The following is a 22,503-nucleotide window of genomic DNA, read 5'->3' as shown; positions in this document are numbered from 1 at the left end:
AGAGCTTGCTTTAGAATCTGGCAGCTCTTGGCTGGACGCGGTGGCTCACGCCTGTAATCCCAGCACTTTGGGAGGCCGAGGTGGGTAGATCATGAGGTCAGGAGACTGAGACCCTCCTGGGTAACATGGTGAAACCCCGTCTCTACTAAAAAAAAACACAAAAAATTAGCTGGGCATGGTGGCGGGCACCTGCAGTCCCAGCTACTCAGGAGGCTGAGGCAGGAGAATGGCGTGAACCTGGGAGGTGGAGCTTACAGTGAGCCGAGATCATGCCACTGCACTCCAGCCTGGGCGACAGCGAGACTCTGTCTCAAAAAAAAAAAAAAAAAAAAAAGAATCTGGCAGCTCTTTATAGAGGGATTATAAAGGGGAAACAGCGGGAGACAGAGTGATCATGTGGGAGGGAACTACTCAGGGCTACTGCTCGTCTGTGTGGCATCTGTATTAGTCTGTTCTCACACTGCCCATAAAGACATACCTGAGACTGGATAATTTATAAAGAAAGAGAGATTTAATGGAGTCACTGTTCCATGTGGCTGGGGAGGCCTTACAATCCTGGCAAAAGGCAAAAGGCATGTCTTACATGGCAGCAGGCAAGACAGAATGAGAGCCAAGTGAAAGGGGGTGTCCCCTTATTATTATTATTATTATTATTATTTTTTTTTTTATTTTTATTTTTTATTTTTTATTTTTTGAGACGGAGTTTCGCTCTTGTTGCCCAGGCTGAAGTGCAATGGTGCAATCTTGGCTCACTGCAACCTCCACCTCCCGGATTCAAGTGATTCTCCTGCCTCAGCTTCCCGCATAGCTGGGATTACAGGCATACACCACCACGCTCAGCTAATTTTTTTTGTATTTTTAATAGAGACAGGGTTTCTCCATGTTGGTCAGGCTGCTCTCGAACTCCCAACCTCAGGTGATCTGCCCACCTTGGCCTCCCAAAGTGCTGGGATTACAGGCATGAGCCACCGTGCCTGGCCTGGGGTTTCCCCTTATAAAACCATCAGATCTCCTGAGATTTATTTACTACCATGATAACAGTATGGGGGAAACCACCACCATGATTCAAGTATTTCTCACTGGGTCCCTCTCACAACACATAGGAATTATGGGAGCTACAATTCAAGATGAGATTTGGGTGGGGGCACAGCCAAACCCTATCATTCTGCCCCTGGCTCCTCCCAAATCTCATGTCCTCCCATTTCAAAACCAATCATACCTTCCCAACAGTCCCCCAAAGTCTTAACTCATTTTAGCATTAACTCAGAAGTTTACAGTCCAAAATCTCATCTGAGACAAGGCAAGTCCTTTCCACCTATGAGCCTGTAAAATCAAAAGCAAGTTAGTTACTTCCTAGATATAATAAGTTACATGCATTGGATAACTACACCCATTCCAAATGGGAAAAACTGGCCAAAACAAAGGGGCTAAAGGCCCCATGCAAGTCCAAAATCCAGGGGGCAGGCAGATTTTTTTTTTTTTGAGACAGAGTCTTGCTGTGTTGCCCAGGTGGGATTGCAGTGGCATGATCTTGGCTTACCGCAACCTCTGCCTCCTAGGTTCAAGCGATTCTTCTGCCTCAGCCTCCTGAGTAGCTGGGACTACAGGCATGCGCCACCATGCCAGACTAATTTTTGTATTTTTAGTAGAGACAGGGTTTCACTATGTTGTCCAGGCTGGTCTTGAATGCCTGACCTCATGATCCACCTGCCTCAGCCTCCCAAAGTGCTGGGATTATAGGTGTGAGCAACCGCGCCCGGCTACAGTCAAACCTTAATGCTCCAAAATGATCTCCTTTGACTCCATATCTCACATCCAGGTCACGCTGATGCAAGACATAGGCTCCCATGGTCTTGGGCAGCTGTGCCTCTATGGCTTTGCATGGTACAGCCTCCCTCCTGGCTGTTTTCATAGGCTGGCATTGAGTGTCTGCAGCTTTTCCAGGCACATGGTACAAGCTGTTGGTGGATCTACCATTCTGGAGTCTGGAGGATAGTGGCTCTCTTGTCACAGCTCCACTAAGCACTACCCCAGTGGGGACTCTGTGTGGGGGCTTCAACCCCACATTTCCCTTCTGCACTGCCCTAGCAGAGGTTCTCCATGTGGGCCCCTCCCCTGCAGCAAACTTCTGCCTGGACATCCACACATTTCCATACATCCTCTAAAATCTAGGTGAAAGTTCTCAAACCTCAATTCTCGATTTCTGTGCATCTGCAGGCTCAATACCATGTGGAAGCTGCCAAGGGTTGGGGCTTGCACCCTCTGAAGCCATGGCCCAAGCCATACCTGTCTCCTTTTAGCCATGGCTAGAGCAACTGGGACGCAGGACACAAGTTCTTAGGCTGCACACAGCAGGGGGCCTCTGTGCCTGCGATGGGAGGGGCTGCTGCAGACGGCTCTGACATGCCCTGGAGGCATTAACATTTGGCTCCTGGTTACTTATGCAAATTTCTGCAGCCAGCTTGAATTTCTCCCCAGAAAATGGGTTTTTCTTTTCTATGACATTGTCAGGCTGCAAATTTTCTGAACTTTTATGCTCTGTTTCCCTTTTAAAACTGAATGCTTTTAACATCACCAAAGTCTCTCTTGATACTTTGCTGCTTAGAAGTTTCTTCTGCCAGGTACCTTAAATCATCTTCCTGAAGTTCAAAGTTCCACAAATCTCGAGGGCAGGGGCAAAATGTCATCCATCTCTTTGCTAAAACACAGCAAGAGTCATCTTTATTTCAGTTCCCAACAAGTTCCTCATCTCCATCTGAGACCACCTCAGCCTGGGTTTCATTATCCACATCACTATCAGCATTTTGGTCATAGCCATTCAACAAGTCTCTAGGAAGTTCCAAACTTTCCCACATTTTCATCTTCTTCTGAGCCCTCCAAACTTCCAACCTCTGCCTGTTACCCAATTCCAAAGTCACTTCCACATTTTCAGTTATCTTTACAGCCGCACCCCACGCTTGGTACCAACTTACTGTATTAGTCTGTTCTCATCCTGCTAACAAAGACATACCCGAGACTGGGTAATTTATAAAGAAAAAGAGGTTTAATGGACTCACAGTTCCATGTGGCTGGGAGGCCTCACAATCATGGCAGAAGGCAAAAGGCATGTCTTATATGGAAGCAGGTAAGACAGAATGAGAGCCAAACAAAACGGATTTTCCCCTTATAAAACCATCAGATCTCATGAGACTTCTTCACTACCATGAGAACAGTATGGGGGAAACCACCTTCATAATTCAATTATCTCCCACTGGTCCTTCCCACAACATATGGGAATGATGGGAGCTACAGTTCAAGATGAGATTTGGTTTGGGACACAGCCAGACCGTATCAGCATCTGTGTGTAAATTAGAAGAGACTGGGAAGATGCAGCCTAGGGCACTCAGTTTGGCAAAAGACTATGCCAAGGCACATGGTTCGGTGACTAAATCAGGGGCTGGATTTTAGTTCTCCATTATTCTCTTAGCCAGTATAATACTTGGTTAATTAACATTAGTGGCTTAATGCGATAAAGATTTATTTAGTTTTAGTTTTAGTTTTTTTAAGAGATGGAATCTTGCTAGTTTGCCCAGGCTGGAGTGCAGCGGCTTTTATAGGCGTGATTATAGCTCACTGCAGCCTTGAACTCCTGGGCTCAAATGATCTTCCCACCTCAGCCTCCTGAGCAGCTGGTACTACAGGCCCATGCCACCAGGCCTGGCTAAGATTTATTTATTACTCATGTCACAGTGCAATGCCTATAGGGTTGTTCTCCTCCTAGGGGATACTTAAGGATGTAGGTTACCTCTATCTTTTTTTTTTTTTTTTTTTTTTGAGACGGAGTCTCGCTGTGTCGCCCAGGCTGGAGTGCAGTGGCGTGATCTCGGCTCACTGCAAGCTCCGCCTCCCGGGTTCACGCCATTCTCCTGCCTCAGCCTCCGAGTAGCTGGGACTACAGGCGCCCGCCACCACGCCCGGCTAGTTTTTTGTATTTTTAGTAGAGACAGGGTTTCACCGTGTTAGCCAGGATGGTCTCGATCTCCTGACCTCGTGATCCACCCGCCTCGGCCTCCCAAAGTGCTGGGATTATAGGCTTGAGCCACCGCGCCCAGCCTGGTTACCTCTATCTTATAGTAGGATGATTGGAATATGTAGCCTCCAAGATCACCAAGGCAGAGGAATAAAGAGCTGTAAGTTCTTGAAGGGGCACTTAAGACCAGGCTTGGAAGTGACTCACATCACTTCTGCCCACATTTCATTGGCTAGAGTGTGGCGTGAACCTGACTACCATGGTGGCTTGGAAATATAAAGGAGCACAGTAACTTGTAATGTTCTATGGCTAGAAAGCACTAGAGGATGATTCTAGTAGTTCGAGAGGATTATAGGAATATTAGGGGAAATCTGGTGTACAGCAGATCCTTGAATAATGTCATGTGGTTCAATGTCATTTCATTGTAATGATGATGAGAGAAAACAATTTCCAACACAACCAGGGGCCACTGTCTGCAGAGTTTGTATATTATCCCCATGTCTGTGTGGGTTTTCTCTGGGTACTCTGGTTTCCACTTACATCCCAAGATGTGCATATTAGGTGGGTTGTCATGTCTACACTGTTCCAGTCTGAGTATGTGTGTGTGTGTGTGTGTGTGTGTGCATGCACGCACATGTGCGCCCTGTGATGGGACAGCATACTGTTCAGGGCTGGGTCCTGCCTTGACCCCTGAGCTGCTAGGACACGCTCCAGCCACCTGTGATCCTGAACTGGAATAAATGGGTAAATAATTAACTTCCTTGTTTTTATTAATCCTTCTTAAATGTATGTATAGGTCACATTTATTTCAATGTTAAATATTAGAAGTGTTTTGGTCTTTATTTAGAAGTTTGGTGATTTTTTGTGACCACAAATATGCCATAGGAACTGAACTCTTGTTTATGTCAATTAGCCTGTGGCATAATTGGTTTCCTTATATGGCATTTTGCTTAAAGTTGCAGTTCCCAAAAGCCTATTGATGACTTAAATAAGGACTTGCTGCTGTTTATTCAATTTTCATTTTGACTATAATAAAAGTATAATATTCTTTCTCTTATACAAATGACTGTAGAGATTTAATGAGCATCCATGTCTAGCAATTTAGTTTTTCTAGAACTGTACATATGGAAAATTGAGTCACAAATACAGAAGGACCTCTAGACATTTTATTTATTTATTTATTTATTTATTTATTTATTTATTTATTATATATTTGTTTGTTTATTTATTTTGAGACAGGGTCTCATTCTGTCGTCCAGGCTGGAGTATAGTAGCACAATCAGCTCACTGCAGCCTTGACCTCTGGGGTTAGGTGAGCCTCCTGTCTCAGCCTCCCAAGTGGTGTGTGTCACCACACCCTGCTAATTTTATGTATTTATTTATTAGAAGACCAAGACACTGCCAACACTCTGCTTATTAAAAAACATTTTTTTTAGGGCCAGGCGTGGTGGCCCATGCCTGTAATCCCAGCACTTTGGGAGGCCGAGGCGGGTGGATCACAAGGTCAAGAGATCAAGACCATTCTGGCCAACATGGCGAAACCCCATCTTTACTAAAAACACAAAAAAATTAGCTGGGTGTGGTGGTGCCTGCCTATAGTCCCAGCTACTCAGGAGGCTGAGGCAGGGGAATCGCTTGAACCCAGGAGATTGCAGTGAGCTGAGATCGCACCACTGTACTCCAGCCTGGGTGACAGAGCAGACTCCGTCTCAAAAAACAACAACAACAAACAAACAAGAAAACACCCAAGTTGGCATCTACATGTAAAAATGTTCTGGTTTCATCTGCATGTGACACTAGAGTTCTAGATTTACTGTGATGAATGTTAGAATTTATCCCAGTTCTTTTGGTGAGCAAAGTGGTAAGTTGTGATTGGGAGACAGTCAAGGAAGGATAAAGATTTCCCCACCACAAAATCAAAACTATCTGAGTTCAAACCTGTTTATCATAACTTCAGTTAGCCTCTCTTTTACTAAGTTAAGCTCATGGAGGATAAAGACAATTTTTGGGCCAGGTGCAGTGGCTCACACCTGTAATCCCAGCACTTTGGGAGGCCGAGGTGGGTGGATCACGAGGTCGGGAGTTTGAGACCATCCTGGCCAACATGGTGAAACCCCGTCTCTAGTAAAAATACAAAAATTAGCCAGGCATGATGACGCATGCCTGTAATCCCAGCTACTCAGGAGGCTGAGGCAGGAGAATTGCTTGAACCCAAGAGGTGGAGGTTGCAGTGAGCCGAGATTGCACCACTGCACTCCAGCCAGGGCAATAGAGCGAGACTCCATCTCAAAAAAAAAAAAAAGATATTTTTTGAATACTATTGCATAGGCTCAGACAATCAAAACAGACCGCTGACGAATGAGAATTTTGCTATATTGGTGAACATCAGCCCTGACAAACAGCCCAGGACACTTGAAATCCAAGGCCATGAATGTTCATAGGTCTTAGACTTTCAGGAAAATCCAGATTTTTAATATTAGACTTAGTTGTTGGATCACTTGCCATTTGGTGAAAAAAATATGGTCATCACAGGCATAGTTACATGGGAGGAGCTGGCAAATGCATTCTTTGTAAGTTGCAGAGGAAACTTAATCATGCATAGTTTTGTCTTAGAGGCACATAGAATATTAAAGGTAAAAGGACTGCATGGATTATTTTATTAGGGTAAGAATATTCTTCATCTTTAAAATAAGACCAAGGAAGGAAAAAGTTAATTAGATTTCTTCTATTATTTAGGAATGGGGACATAAGCATGTATAAGGTTTCCTATGATATTTTAAAAACAGCTATTTTAAAAGCTATTAAAACTTCATTGGAAACCATTTGCAAGATCTAATAACATGTAAAGACAAAACTTCTTTTATTTAGTCTGTTGTAATAAAATCTACTTTCTGTATTCATTCATTCACTCATCCACTTATTCAATAACTGTTCATTGAACATTTCCCACAGGCCAAGTACTGTTCTAGACACTGGGGATATCATGGTCAATCCATCTGATTCCAGAATTTTTAAAACTATATTTTGCTATTTTGTACATGAAATATGGAGCCTGAAAGAGTGAATAGAATATAGGGTTTAGGAGTGGAAGACCTGAATTCTAAATACAGTTATGCACAAGCATAAACTATTTTTTTTTCTTTTTCTTTTGTTTTCATACCCTGCATGTGGCATCCAATCAACCATAAACTATATCAAAGGTATCAAATAACTATGCTCCAAATCTCATTATGTCAGTTTTTTACCCAATCATCAAATTCTTCAAAATTTTTGAAATTTGCCTTCTGCTATCCATTCCATTATTCTCGTTATTTCTTGTTTAAGTCGTTATCCAGAGCCATGCCACATATGGTTGCGTATGTCATGTACCACATGTGGCAGAGACATTAGTGCCCATCAAATATCCATATACTCCTCTATATTTCCCTGTTAATTCCCTGTTAGTCTTCCCTCTTGGTTCAGGGCTATATGACTTCTGTTGCTATTATTTATATAAACTTTTTGCTTTAACATATGATAGCATTAGCTTTTGATAAACCTACTCTGGAGATTAGCTTTCCAAATGGCTGTCTCAAGACTGGGTGTGGTGCCTCACACCTATAATCCCAGCACTTTGGGAAGTTTGGGAAGGAGGATTGCTTGAGCCTAGGAGTTCAAGACCAGCCTGGGCAACATAGAGAGACCCTGTCTCTACAAAAAATTGAAAAATTAGCCAAACTTGGTGGTGTGCACCTGTGGTTCCAGCCACTTGGAAGGCTCAGGTGAGAGGATTGCTTGATCCTGGGAGGTTGAGGCTGCAGTGAGCCAGGATCATGCCACTGCACTCCAGCCTGGGCACAGTGGGAGACCCTGTCTCAAAACAAGGGCTGTCTTTCTTATATGAAGACAGTTTTGTACCATTATCATACAGCTTTCACCTTTTTGCTATTTTTAAAAAAAACCATGAGGGTTGCACTTATATAATTCATAACTTCTCCTGAGCCCACCTTTTTTTTTTTTTTTTTTTTGAGACAGAGTTTCACTCCTGCTGCCCAGGCTGGAGTGCAGTAGCGTGATCTCGTCTCACCACAACCTCTACCTCCTGGGTTCAAGCACTTCTCCCGCCTCAGCCTCCCAAGTAGCTGGGATTACAGGTATGCACCACCATGCCCGGCTAATTTTGTATTTTTTAGTAGATACAGGTTTCTCCATGTTGGTCAGGCTGGTCTCGGACTCCTGACCTCAGGTGATCCGCCTGCCTCGGCCTCTCAAAGTGTTGGGATTACAGGCGTGAGCCACCGCGCCCAGCCTCTGAGCCCACCTTTTACCAGACCAATGTAAGGAAGGCTGAGTCAGTTGGTGAGAAGCTACATGGTGTAAAGACAAGCTCCAAAAGCCCACTTGACTTCATAAACAGAACCAAATCCAACAATTCTTGGAAACAACACACTGGGGAATTTGCAAAAACCAATTTGAGGACTGACGCTGAACTGAATTGCTAAGTACAGAGAATAGAAGGAGGGAATGGTACGATCTATGTGTGAATATTGGAGAGATTAGGAGAATTGCAGAAAATTGAAGGAGAAAGCAAGGGAAAGGAGTATAGCAGGGTACCAAAGATGTCAGCCAGTTCCTGTGTTAGCCCTTGCTGAAGGGGTAGCCACCACCACCTTGAAGTAGTTTGGACCACAAGTAACACCTGATTCAAGGCCAGAAGACCTATGACATGGTTTGGTAGAAAGAGATATGCAGGCCCAATAAGACTTCCTTCTCTGGAGAATGTGTAATAGGAAACTGAGAATTTACAAGTTAAGATAGTATCTATGCTGTAAGGGAGATGAAATTATAAGGGATCCAAAATTATAAGGAAGCAGCAACCAAAAGGTAGAATAAAGAATGAAAAGGCTGGGCACAGTGGCTCACACCTGTAATCCCAACACTTTGGAAGGCCAAGGCAGGCAGATCACTTGAGGCCAGGAGTTCGAGACCAGCCTGGCCAACATGGTGAAACCTCATGTCTGCTAAAAATACAAAAAAAATTGTGGTGGTGTACACCTGTAATCGCAGCTACTGGGGAAGTTGAGGCACGAGAATCACTTGAACTCAGGAGACAGGTTGCAGTGAGCCAAGATTGTGCCACAGCACTCCAACCTGGGTGACAGAGTGAGACCCTGTCTAAAAAAAAAAAAAAAAAGAATGGAAGTGAGTTGGTGCTGAGAGAAGAGCGGGAAAAGGAATGCCATGGGGAATGCAGAAACGTGAGAGACATGGAGGGGCAGCTCTCTAGGTGCCTCAGTATCCGACAGTGTTTCAGCTCTGGGGTAAGTCTCAGTTCTTGTGTTTTCAAACAAGCCCATCTTTCTTTGAAGTAAACTGAGTGATTCCTGAGTCCTTGCACTTTAAAGAGCTCAACTAAGCTGCACAGTCTTCTCAGCCATTTGATATGTGAGTGTAGGAGCTCAAAAGATGGAGTGTGATTTTTTTTTTTTTTTGAGAATGGGTCTTGTTCTGTCGCCCAGGCTGGAATGTTGTGCATGAACACAGCTCTCTGCAGCCTTAACCTCGGGCTCAAGTTATCCTCCCATCTCAGCCTCCAAAGTAGCTAGGACCACAGGCATGCACCATCATGCCCAGCTAATTAAAAAACAACAAAATCTGGACTGGACGCAGTGGCTCACACCTGTAATCCCTGCACTTTGGGAGGCCGAGGCGGGTGGATCATGAGGTCAAGAGATGGAGACCATCCTGGCTAACACGGTGAAACCCCGTCTCTACTAAAAATACAAAAAATTAGCTGGGCATGGTGGCGGGCGCCTGTAGTCCCAAGTACTTGGGAGGCTGAGGCAGGAGAATGGTGTGAACCCGGGAGGCGGAGCTTGCAGTGAGCCGAGATCGCGCCACTGCACTCCAGCCTGGGCGACAGAACGAGACTCCGTCTCAAAAAAAAAAAAAAAAAAAAAAATTTGTAGAGAAGGGGTTCTTGCCATGTTGCCTAGGCTGGTCTTGAACTCCTGGGCTCAAGCAATCTCCTGCCTCAGCCTCCCAAAGTGCTGGGATTTTAGGTGTGAGCCACTGTGCCCGTCTGGAGTGTATTTTAAACTAAATGATCAGTCTTGAAATAAATACAAGTTAACCCCACTTGACCTCTATCTATGTAGGTTTATAAGTCTACTTGTAAATCACACCTGCACAATTTATAAGGAGTTGTTTTTAGAACATTTACTCCTTGCTTTAAATACCAACAGTTGTGTTATAGCATGTACTGCAGAACTGAAATGACATTCAGACTTTGGTCTAGGAAATCTTGACTGAAATGACATTCAGACTTTGGTGTAGGAAATCTTGTCAATCACTTCTTTCTTCTGCTTCCTTAGATTCTGTTTTCATGTTATCTTGACTTTGGATTTAGATCAGATAATTATAGGATCTGCAAAGGCTTGCTTTAGTTTAGGATTTTTGTAGAGCTATAAATGGCTAATATTTATCGTGTACTTATTCAGTGTCAGGCTCTGTTCTTAGGAACGTTATATGTAATAACTTATTTTATACTAACAACAACACTATGATGTAGATAATATTATTATTCCTACATTACAGGTATGAAAAAATGAGACAGAGAGAGTTTTAAAGTTTCCCAAGGTCTCACAGCTATTAAGTGGCGAGCAAGGATTCAAATATAGTTAGAATCTACATTCTGAACCATGATTTTATATGGCCTTGTTCCCATGGAAACTAGAAGATCCTGACTAACCAGAGGTTATGTTTCTCAATCCTGTTGGCAGTTATATTGCAATGAAAATTAATTAACTCATTCAATAAATATGCTACATGGTGGTGATCAAGACAGATAGGCAGGATCTCTGCTCTCAAGAGGGCCTTCTGGTTTTTCAGACTTTTGTCAGTTTGGTTAACATTAGCGTTTTCCCATCAGAATCTAATTTGCCCTTGGGTTAACACATAAGGTAGAATTTTTGCCTCTGAAAAGCTGAACATTGGAACTTTAGTGACTTTAGCAAGGTTTATTCTTGCTGGAGCAAGTATTTATATCATACTGATAGTGGTTAATTTTTTTTTTCTTTTTGGCTGTAATTTTTCTCTCTGATCTTGCTCCTACCCATCTTTCCCCAGATTATATCTCTATTTTTGGATTTTTAATTTTTAAAGTATAATAATATGTACTTTTTTTCTGTAACAGTTCTTTCAAGATCCTTTTTAGATTTGTTTCTTTCTTTCTTTTTTTTTTTTTTTTTTTTGAGACAGAGTCTTGCTCTGTCGCCCAGGCTGGGGTGCAGTGGCCGGATCTCAGCTCACTGCAACCTCTGCCTCCTGGGTTCAAGTGATTCTTTTGCCTCAACCTCTTGAGTAGCTGGGGTTACAGGCGCCCGCCACCACGCCCGGCTAATTTTTTGTATTTTTAGTAGAGACGGGGTTTCACCATGTTGGTCAGGCTGGTCTCGAAATCCTGACTTCAGGTGAGCCACCCCCCTTGGCCTCCCAAAGTGCAAGGATTACAGGCGTGATCCACTGCGCCGGGCCAGATTTGTTTGTTTTTCTTCGAGACAGAGTCTCACTCTGTCACCCAGGCTGGAGTGCAGTGGTGTTATCTCAGCTCACTGCAACCTCTGCCTCCTGGGTTCAAGTGATCCTCCTGTCTCAGCCTCCCGAGTAGCTGAGATTACAGGTGCCTGCCATTGTGCACAGCTGATTTTTTTTTGTATTTTTAGTAGAGATGGGGTTTTGCCATCTTGGCTAGGCTGGTCTCGAACTCCTGACCTTGTGATCCACCCACCTTGGCCTCTCAAAATGCTGGGATTAAAGGTGTGAGCCACCGCGCCCAGCCTTGTTTAGTTATTTCCTTTTTTTTTTTTTTTTTTTTTTGGAGACAGAGTCTTGCTCTGTTGCCAGGCTGGAGTACAGTGGTGCAGTCTCAGCTCACTGCAACCTCTGCCTCCCAGGTTCAAGTGATTTTCCTGCCTCAGCCTCCCAAGTAGCTGGGATTACAGGCACATGCCACCACGCCTGGCCAATTTTTTGTTGGCCAAGACAGTCTCGATCTCCTGACCTCGTGATCCACCGGCCTCGGCCTCCCAAAGTGCTGGGATTACAGGTGTGAGTCACTGCATCCAGTCCCAGCCTTGCTTCTTTTTATACAGCCTTATTGATCCAGCCTAACTCAATATAATTTATTAAATTGCAATGGTATTGTATCAATAGTATCAGAATTAGTGGCATATAACAGTAAAACCTAGATAATAGTGGCTTAAATAAAACAGCAGCTTATTTATTTTTCACATAAAATAATTTTGGAAATGAGCAATCCAGGATTGGTGTGGAGGCTCGACAAAGTTGTGAAGGACTTAGCTCCCTCCCAGTCATTATTACATTATTCCCAGGGTACAGCTATCCTCCTCATGGTCCAAGATGGCTGAAAGGGCTCCAGTCATCACATCATCATGCCTCAGGTAATAGGATGGAGAGAAGCAATAAGAAGGGTATATCTCCTTCATTTTAATGATATTTTTTAAAAAATATAAGCACTGCACAATATTTCTGCTAAGATCTCAATAGGCAGAATTTACTCATGCGGCCACATCTACTGCAGGGGAGACTAGGAAAAGTGAGATTTTAGTTGAGTTGCAATAGGACCATCCAGAAATGGGGATTTGTTATTATGGAAAAATGAGAGAAAAGATATAGGAAGGTAATCTGAAGTGTCTTCTACTGGGAGCTTACATATAGTTAGTATCTTATAAAAATTTATTGATTCACTTTCATAAATTTGACGGTCATATTCTTAGCAGTATCATCCAGGTCATTAATGAAAGAAAGGTAATATATCTAAGAATTTTTCTCTTATTTTTTCACTTTATGATAATAGAGCATATTATTGCATTAATTGCATCTACAATAAACCCACCTGGAAACAGCTTAGGCAAGATGGAAACAATATTGGAAGGATACAGGGAAAGCCTAGAAAGAGAGGAGCCTAAGCAGAAGAAAAGGCAGAAATTCAACTACTGGTCAGGAAAACCTGGAACTGAGAACACTATAATAAGGATACTTCTGTCTTCTCTGCTTCCTATGTCCATTGACTTTATTCTCTAATGCAGAATGAGTTTCTGCACTTGGCAAATGACTAATGACTTCTCTCAGATTTTATATCTAGGGAGGCTTGAGATAATTCTCTTCTCACGTCTAAACATCCTGGAGGAATGGGTTCATTGGCCCATCTTGGGTCAGGTGTCCACCTCTTGACCAATTAGGTGTGGGCAATGGACAGCAGTAACACAGCTCTTCTTGCTGCCATCATGATAAAACTGTGGGCATGAGAGCAGTAGTTCCTATACAAAAGGTGAGTGCTGGCCAGACACTAATATAGGTATATGCTACAATTATATGAGATGAAAAAACACAGGTCAGTGGTCTAAATTAAATGAATGGTAAATGAGAACCATGTCTATCCTAATACATAAAAATGGTTTAGCTATTAATAAACATCATTTAATAGGGCTGTAATGTGTACAACATATACTATATGTCAAAAATTGTACTAAGTGCTTTTTGTATGTTGAGTCATTTATTCTATACAACCCCATGAGCTAGGGGTCATCATCCCTTCTTATAGATGGAAAAACCAAGGCTCAGAGAGGTTAATTAACTTGCCCAAGGTCAGATTGTTACTGAGCACTGTTTAATGTGCATAGAGGCCAATGGCCAATACCATGGCTTTTGAGAAAATAAAAGCTTTATTGTAAGTCAACCGCAAGGAGACGGGAGGATATGCTCAACTCTGTCTCCCTGTGCAGGGCTTGTTTTTCTTTTCTCCCCTCCCCTCCCCTCCCCTCCCCTCCCCTCCCCTCCCCTCCCCTCCCCTCCCCTCCCCTCTCCTCTCCTCTCCTTTCCTTTCCTTTCCTTTCCTTTCCCTCTCTCTCTCTCTCTTTCTCTCTCTCTCTCTCTTTCTTTCTTCTTTCCTCTCTGTCGCCCAGGGAGTGCAGTGGTGCAATCTCGGCTCAGTGCAGGTGTCCGCCACCACGCCCGGCTAATTTTTTTGTATTTTTAGTAGAGACAGGGTTTCACCGTGTTAGCCAGGATGGTCTCGATCTCCCGACCTCCTGATCCTGGCCTGGCCTGGGCCAGGTTTTATAAGCATAAAGTAATGAGATGTGATCTGATTGGATCTTGCAATGAGGTGATGCTGGGAGGTATGATTTGATTGGATCCTGCCATGGGGTGATGATAATGATTAGATCTTGGATCCTGCCACGTGGTGTCCCCTTCTTAATTCATTCCCCACTCCTCAGTCAGAGCACTTAGGTTCCTGTTGTGGTTGCAGACTTGGTTCATCTGGGCATGTTCAGGTTAGGTGACCTTCAAACTGGAGGCCCATGGTAACTGAAAAACAACTCACAAGTTTGTTAACATAAAAGTTGAACCAGGTTGGTGTGATGTGGTTACAAAATAGCTACTAAGTCTGAGGGTAATATACTGGCTCAATACTTCTCTATCCTAAGTTGGAAACTATGGTCAATTTTGATGAAGAAATTATTAGCTATTTCCCTACTTCAATTTTGCCATACCAAAGCATATGAACTTGATAAACCTTGTAGTGTCTTACAAGGTTTTAATCTTTTCATCTGTAAAAAGGTTGGATTGAATCAAATTATTCTTTCTCTTTGTTAATGCAGATAATGTTTTATTTCTGAAGGCAAGAGTATGATCTATTACATTAAAATTTTTTAATGTATCCAATATATTATAAAAAATAAAGACAGGGGTCTTGCTATGGTTGCCCAGGCCGGTCTTGAACTCCTGGCCTCAAGTGATCCTCCCACTTTGACTTCCCAAAGTGTTGAGGTAACAGGTATGAGCCATCATTCCTGGCTATATCCAATATTTTTTAGTGCTTCTTGAGACATATCTGTGTTAGGAACTGAGATGAAATTAAAGACATACAGATAGAGTTTTTGCTTACAGTGTTATGGTGGAAACAAACAAACAGAATTATTATTTTGTAGAATTAATAGTCCAGGAAAGAGCAGATTTCAGGAGTGGTATGACCACAGCTCAACCATATCTTCAAGGGTTTTCTATCTGTCTGCCATCCCCAGTAGGTTGACTTCATTTTCAGGTTAATTCCTCTTGCAAGATTGCTGCCAATGGCAATCTGGGTTACAGGTTGACTTGCTCATATCTGGCAGGAAAGAGAGAACTCCTTCCCCCAGGTATGGACTGAAAATCCTTTCCTTCGGTCTGATTGGGCCAGTTTGTCCTGGTCCTAATGGTTTTCAAGTATATTAATTAGCATAGTCTAGGACTATTCTAATTCTAGCATATTCTAGTCTAGCATAACCTAGATGCTAGGTCATACTGCAGTGAAAAATACCCCCAAATCTCAGTGGCTTAAACTACAAAGATGTATTTCTTATTAAAACCAGATGAAAATGGGAGGCAGGCTGCTCTACCTTGTCCTTTATTTTTTGGAACTTAAGCCGAGAGAGGCTTTACCAATACTCTCAAGATAATACTGGTCTTGAGTCTGGGGAAGAGTAAACATTGTAAGGACTTATGCTGACAATGAACTGTTCTACCTGGAATTGACACATACCACTTCTACCCACAACTCACTACGGACTGGTGCCTATAGCTAGTCAGTCACATGGTCCAGCCCAACTGCAAGGGGAGGAGGGTATCTGGGGTGGGTGTGAAAAAATGTAATCTTTTTGTATGTCTGGAAGGAGAGAGTAAGCATGATAAATCTCCTACCATATTAGGGAATCCATTAACTGGCTAATTGAGTTGCCCTTCTGTAGTTGGAGTTTGGGTGGTTACATAAAAAATTGGAAGATGAAAACAAAAATAAAGAGCCTTATTAATAAGGAAGGACAGGAGTGAATGTTGAATAAGAAATCAATAGTGTGAACTATATGCTGCTTTATCCCAATAAAGAAGACAGAAATTTCAGCCATGGAGGCAAGTCATAGGGAGGCATAGTCTGGCTAGTTTCATCAGTCTTTAAATCAATTACTTCATTTACTCTTCTAATGGGAAAGATTTGCTCTGGCTTTTTAATGAGTAGGTATAAAGTTTGTTTAAGGAGCTGGCTCAAAAGTGACTTAAAACACATTGAATTTGAAAATACAGATTCTGGCCGGGCGCGGTGGCTCAAGCCTGTAATCCCAGCACTTTGGGAGGCCGAGGCGGGTGGATCACGAGGTCAGGAGATCGAGACTATCCTGGCTAACACGGTGAAACCCCGTCTCTACTAAAAATACAAAAAAAAAAAAATTAGCCGGGCGTGGTAGCGGGCGCCTGTAGTCCCAGCTACTTGGGAGGCTGAGTCGGGAGAATGGCGTGAACCCAGGGGGCGGAGCTTGCAGTGAGCCGAGATCGGGCCACTGCACTCCAGCCTGGGAGACACAGCGAGACTCCGTCTCAAAAAAAAAAAAAAAAAGAAAATACAGATTCTTAGCTACTCAGGAGGCTGAGGCGAGAGTACAGCTTGAGGCCACGAGTTCAAGACCAGCCTTGGCAACATTCTGCGACTTTGTCTCTAAAAAACAAAAATGAAAATATAGACTTCCCCCCCATATTTCATTTTTGTAGTTATTGTCAATGGTGTGTCAAGTTGGCTAGATTTGTAGTTTTAGAACTGATGAACAACTTACCTAGTCCAACCCTTTTATTTTACAAATGAGAAAACTGAGGCCCAGATGGGTAAAATGATTATCTCAAGGTCACCCCTTCTTGCTCTTGGCAATAACAATGCTGACCGTTGGATGACTTCCTGGAAAATCAGATCCTATAAGTGAAGTGTAGCTAGAGCAACAATTATAAAACAACGAGAACAATTAACAATTATTCAGAATGCTTCCATGGCTGACAGTCAGTTGGTACACATTGGTAGAGATAGAAAAATTTCTAAACTATTTGGTAAGTAGCTTATGCTAAGCCTTCTGAATGCCTCAACCCCTTGCTGGAACTCCACAGATCTCCCCACCGTAATAATAGGATCCACCTCAAAGGTTTGATTTGAGAATTAAACGGTAGAGGTAAAGAGTTTTGCATGGGGCCTGGTGCTCAGCACTATTACACTTTGGCTATTATTTTTATTACAGTCATAATAAAATGGTAGTAAATTTCAAACCAGTTTCTACATGAATGTTCACAACTTAGGAAATGTGATAGCATTCAATTTCATTAACTTTGATCTAGCTAATCTCTCAATAAAATGGCCACTCATGTGCTCACTTTAACTTTCATTTTGATCTTTTCCATTGTCTAAGGGTTGACTCCTTCTTGCCCCACACCCAAGTCCCCATAGCTCTAGCTGATGGGCAAGAATTTGACTGAGGCTATGTAAAAGAGAACAATGCACTGACAAGGCCCTGTTAGTTCTCAGTATAACAGATCATAAAGATTATTCTGTCTAATCTTTTGTTGAACAGAACTTGTCTTTAACTTTTGGGATAAGCAAAGATGGGTCCAAAACCTAGTTTGGTGAGGGAGGGGTGGAGTAAGAGGTGGAGTACCTATACTTACTTAATCTAATATCACAAACTGGGAGTGATGAGCAGCAGAGGCAAGCAGTTGGGAGAAGAGAATAAGAGAGCCCAGCAACAGGGGGGGACCTGCAGCTTGTGGAAAAACGCTTTTGACACAGACACTTTCTGATGGCCAGTGATGTTTAGAACCTTTTGGGGGATTCCTTCTCTCTCAGAATTTAACCTGGCAAGAGAAAGACTGAGTTCTAGGAATTTTCTTCTCTGGAGAGAGTAAAATAAATGCATTTTTAAAAAGCTGGGACTGTTGTCCACACTGAGAAGAGGCAGGGTAATCATCCCTTTTATAAGTGAATTTCCTGGAAATTCATGATTGGCTTGGAACTTAATGTGTAAAGACTTGTTCTCAGATATCAGTTGCCTGACAGAGACCTCCAGTTTTGGGATAGCAGCTAAATCCTGAGCCTGCCTTGGAAAGGGTTTTGATAATAATGTTCCGTCACAGGTGGAGAAGCATACTGATTCAACAAAGCAGACTTCAAAATCACTGAAGAATTAGTTTCTGAGTGTATTCAAGAGATACCAAATTATTTGTTATTTATTTATTTATTTTTTTTGAGACGGAGTTTCACTCTTGTTGCCCAGGCTGGAGTGCAATGGTGCGATCTCGGCTCACCGCAACCTCCACCTCCCTGGTTCAAGCGATTCTCCTGCCTCAGCCTCCCGAGTAGCTGTGATTACAGGCACCCGCCACCACACCCAGCTAATTTTTGTATTTTTAGTAGAGATGGGGTCTTCCCATGTTGGCCAGGCTGGTCTTGAACTCCTGACCTCTGGTGATCCACCCGCCTTAGCCTCCCAAAGTGCTGGGGATTACAGGCGTGAGCCACCGCGCCCAGCCCAAAGTTATTTGTTATTTTAACATACACTATACTGCTCTATACAAATGCACCAAATCCTGGGCAAAACATTCCTAGGTTTTTTTTTTTTTTTTTTCCCAATTGGAAGCAGGTAGGGAAAATAAGTGCTTTAATTCCTAGGATTTTGGAAGTAAAAATGGAAGGCCAGACAAAAATGGAATTTTGAGGCAAATATAAAGCTTTGAACTTGGATATCTCAAAGTATTATACAGTGTAAACTATCATGATTATTAACCAACTATAAATAGTTCTTTTCTTTTTTTAAATTTTATTTTTAATTTTAGAGATAAGGGTCTTGCTATGTTGCCCAGGCTGGAGGGCAGTGGCTACTGACAGGCATGATGTGGCACTGCAGCCTGGAACTCTTGGGCTTAAGTGATCCTTCCTGCTGCTTCTATCTTAGAAAAAAAAAAGTTACGCTTGCTTGTTAAAATATTTTTAAAATGCTGTGTTTAAACTAAAACGTAAATATCCGCCCCACCTCTGACTTCTAAAAATTATCTAGAGTATGACTGATAAGATTTTTACCTTTAATCCCACATAAGCCTAACATTTGTGTTCATTTCCAACAACCAAAGTGTGTCACTTTTATACCAGAATTTTGTCCTGCTTGTACGCTTACCACAGACCTCTCATGGGAGAGAGCATCCATGCATTTATAAATTGTTATTGAATAATTTTATTGAATGATGACACCCAAACTGAGCTAGAACATCTTTTGTGTGATCTTGGATAAGTCACTCTACTTTCCTTTCAATTTTCTTTTCTCACAGGGAGATAAAAATCATAAAAACGACTGTAAAGTACAGCACTTCATAGAGTGCTTTTTGTTTAAAGAGCTGACAATAAATACGAGTCACAAGGTCTAGCAAAACCTCCCTCAGAACCCGAGCTGCTTGAGGACAAGGGATTTTCTTGTTCGGAATCAGCAGTACCTTATTTGTGTATCTGTGATAGAGTTCCTGGCACATAAGAAGATAGAGTTCCTGGTACATATTCTCAATAAATATGTGAATTTATTGACTATTAGGCAGATTGCAATCTTGACAGGCCACTGCCTCTTAAATCTCTTTTCCGTGATCTTTTAATATTTAACATCTAAAAGGCCGCCGCTACTTGTTTTGGGATAAGTGTCCCCAGTATGTACTTTAAAATGCCCAAGCCTTGAGAAATGATTCTTGTCTTCAGGGCACCATTTCGCTTTCCCACCGTAAAGCGCCCCAGGCTTGGGATCTGGGTCCCAAGGCTACAGGGAAGAGTTTGGAACGGGAAGCTCATCTTCCGGCCCTCTGATTGGCCGGCTCGCACTCCACTCACGCGGCGCGCGGCTCTGATTGGCCTCGGCGGCACCCCTCGGCCCGCGACTACTTTGTGTGCTGGGGCGGCGCGCTCAGGTCCTCCCGCTCAGCTGGCGGTCTGGGCTGTTCTGAGGCAGCCCTTCGGCCCACTGCTCTGCATCGCGGGCGACGGGAATTTTCCGAGTCCGAGCGGATAGGACACATCCTAGGGCAAAGCCTCTCCCCTCGCTGTTCTCTTTCCCGTACTGAATAAACTTCCGCCTCAGAGGGGCTGTCGCAGCCGCGGGTCGGGAGAGGCCGGGCATCGAACTCAGGCCCTCGTGGGGGGGCGGTCTTTCTCTTAGAGTGAATGTGGAAACAGCTCTCACAAGATAAAGTAGGGCTTCGCTGAGCCTCCTGGGGGAGCGATGCCATTGTAGGATCGCGCTGGAAGCTGCAGCCAAGCGGCCAAACGCGGGCTGCAGGAGCTGAGCAGCAGCAGCTCCCACCCCTAAAAGTAGCAAGGAGCCAGCTTCAAAACCTCTAGTGCGGGTGCCCCCTAGGGCAGCCGACTGAGCTGGCACGGGCCGGTCCGTTCCCAGCGCTGTAGGGAGCACGACATTCTCAGGAGGCGGCTCTCCTCCCGGGATACGGAATCCGCTCGTGCCCCGCTCAGCCTCCGGCCTTCAGGCGGTAGAGGGCGGCCTACGCCTATGTGCGAGCCGGTGCCCGCGTGCGCAAACGCTGCCCTGCTGGAACTGTGCCGTCCCGCTGTGGCCCGCGGCTCTGCTAGGCGGTGGATGCTGCTGCTACGCTCTCCACGGGTGCAGCGAGGAAGGGGGCGGGGAGAAGCCCTGGCACATGCCAGGGTCGCCGTAGGTGGCAGCGGCCGGCGCATGCGCGCCCTCTCCCAGAAGCCAGGAACGCCGAGGGGCGCGCGCCCCCATTCGCGCGCGCACGCCGGCGCTGGCCGAGGCTTCCCCGCCTGCGCTCCTTGTCAGAGCCTCTCCGGCGCGTGCGCGCGTTATCTCCGGCCGACCGGAGGAGCCAGTTCCCTCCGCTCCAGGCCCCCTCCCCATCCCGCCCCCTCCTCCCGGCCCCAGTCGACCCGTCCCTTCGTCTCCCCGCGGAATGGGGCCGGCACTATTTGGGGTCGCGCGCCCTGGACCCAGCTCGCTCTCGGTCTCGCGCTGTCAGCGACTGCCCGGCTCGCGCCGCCTCGCGCTCTGCCTCAGTCAGTGGCGCCGAAGGCTCCGTTAAGCGGCGGCGGCGGTTCCTGTTTCCGTTTCTTCCTCTCCGTTCAGTCGGGAGTAGCATCCTCCACCCAGCCACCCTTCCCACTCCCCCAGCGTGGGGCAGCTGCAGCTGAGGGCTGTGGCTTTGGCAGCTGCGACGGGGAACGGCGAAGACCGCCTCTGCTCCCGCCTCGGGTAAGGGGGCGTTTTGGGAGCCGGGCCCCGCGCGCCTCGGGGTCTTGGGCTGGGCTGCGCGCGGGATCTGAGGAGGCTCCGCGGCTGTCCCTGCTCGTTTCCCCAGGCGACCCCCGGGCCTGTTGCTGCAGCTGCTGCCGGTTAACCAGCAGCTCTCGGAAAAGTGGGGAGGGAGCCCCCGGGACGCTCTGGCGGATGCCTTGGCGCAGCCCCGGGGGCGCAGGCAGAGGGTGAGGGGCGCTTGCCTCTCCAGCCGGGACTCGGAGCTGCGGCGCCGCTGCCCTCGGCGTCGCGCATCCTTGACTAGGGCAGGGGCCAAAACCTAGAGGAGGAGAATGGATGGGGGCGGGGGTGGGAGGTGTTCGTCGTCTCCCCTCCACACCTGTCTTACCTTCGCCAGCAGCTCGGTCCCTGGAGTCGCGGTCTGTGGGGAGGAAGATGCCCGTGCGTTCTGGGCTCTCTCTGAGTGCTGCTTGGGCTAGAAAGCAGGGAGTGGACCCGCACAAAGATCCGCGAGGGACCGTGCTGGGCAGTTAAAGGCTTGAGTGCAGCTGTACTCCCTTTTGATGTGCAAATGACGAGCTGGCGGCTTTTGAGTGTCTCAACTTATTTGGGAAGGTTAAATGAGTCCATATTTATCCGTTTTCGGAGGTTTGTCCTGCAAGATTGAGTGGGTTGTCGGGTGCAGCACCTGTTCTTTCTTCACAGTGGGGATTGCAATCTTCAGAGACGCAGTGTATTTCTTAAGTTAAGTGGCAGTGTCATGCTTAGGGTTTGTCCCTGATGAGCTTTTATTTTAGCGTTTTGCGGTATAATATAGATTGAGGCCTTGGTTAAAGGCACGGAGAGGTGGTGGTTTTTTCCTTCCTGTGTTTGAATTATTTACAGTTTATTTAAACCCACTCAGGAAGGTGGACCCAGAAAAGCCAAATTCTCCAGTAGATAATCCCCAATTTCAAGGTTTTGCGGAACAAATTCAACACAACTTTTGTGTCAGTTTAGAGTTAAACGCATCTGAAGTAACTGACTTAACTGACTTGCCTCTGAAAACTGTTGGCAGGTTTCATTATAGTTTTTTTTTTCTTGTTATTCCTGCGGTTAGGTGAATATTTATTTTCTTGATTAAATTTACATTCCATGTTTTATGGCTAATTCATTAAATAGGTGCATCATATATAAAGTATTTTAGGAGAGAAATTACTATTTAACCACTACAGTATATCAGATATATAAGAAATAATGGAGTTGTAGTCTCTGCTCTTTAAAATAGCTGTAAAAACATCTTAAAACCCTATGCCAAATAATAAGGCCCTGTACATTGCTGTCCTTGTGAAATCTGCTATGTGTATAGAAAATCTTAATAACTTGATTTATAAATACTACAGTACT

The 22,503-nt window shown here is 44.6% G+C and overlaps 1 protein-coding gene and 1 long non-coding RNA gene across 2 annotated transcripts in view; one reads left to right on the top strand and one right to left on the bottom strand.

Moving 5' to 3' along the window:
* Positions 1–21,833, bottom strand: part of LOC139364271 (uncharacterized) — a 36,494-nt gene extending 14,661 nt beyond the window's left edge. The window contains exon 1 of the long non-coding RNA XR_011625806.1: positions 21,506–21,833. This is a non-coding gene — a long non-coding RNA (uncharacterized lncRNA). The remainder of the gene's footprint in view (positions 1–21,505) is intronic.
* LOC139364269 (uncharacterized) overlaps positions 20,300–22,503 on the top strand; it is a 133,095-nt gene continuing 130,891 nt past the window's right edge. Inside the window, exon 1 of the mRNA XM_071100002.1 lies at positions 20,300–21,114. Coding sequence (XP_070956103.1) covers positions 20,398–21,114 — 717 coding nt within the window. The 5' untranslated portion in view covers positions 20,300–20,397. The remainder of the gene's footprint in view (positions 21,115–22,503) is intronic.

Source organism: Macaca nemestrina, chromosome 7 (genome assembly GCF_043159975.1).
Source record: "Macaca nemestrina isolate mMacNem1 chromosome 7, mMacNem.hap1, whole genome shotgun sequence".
Taxonomy (NCBI): Eukaryota; Metazoa; Chordata; class Mammalia; order Primates; family Cercopithecidae; genus Macaca; species Macaca nemestrina.
Note: the sequence above shows the minus strand (reverse complement) of the source record. Positions and strands in the feature narration are given on the sequence as shown.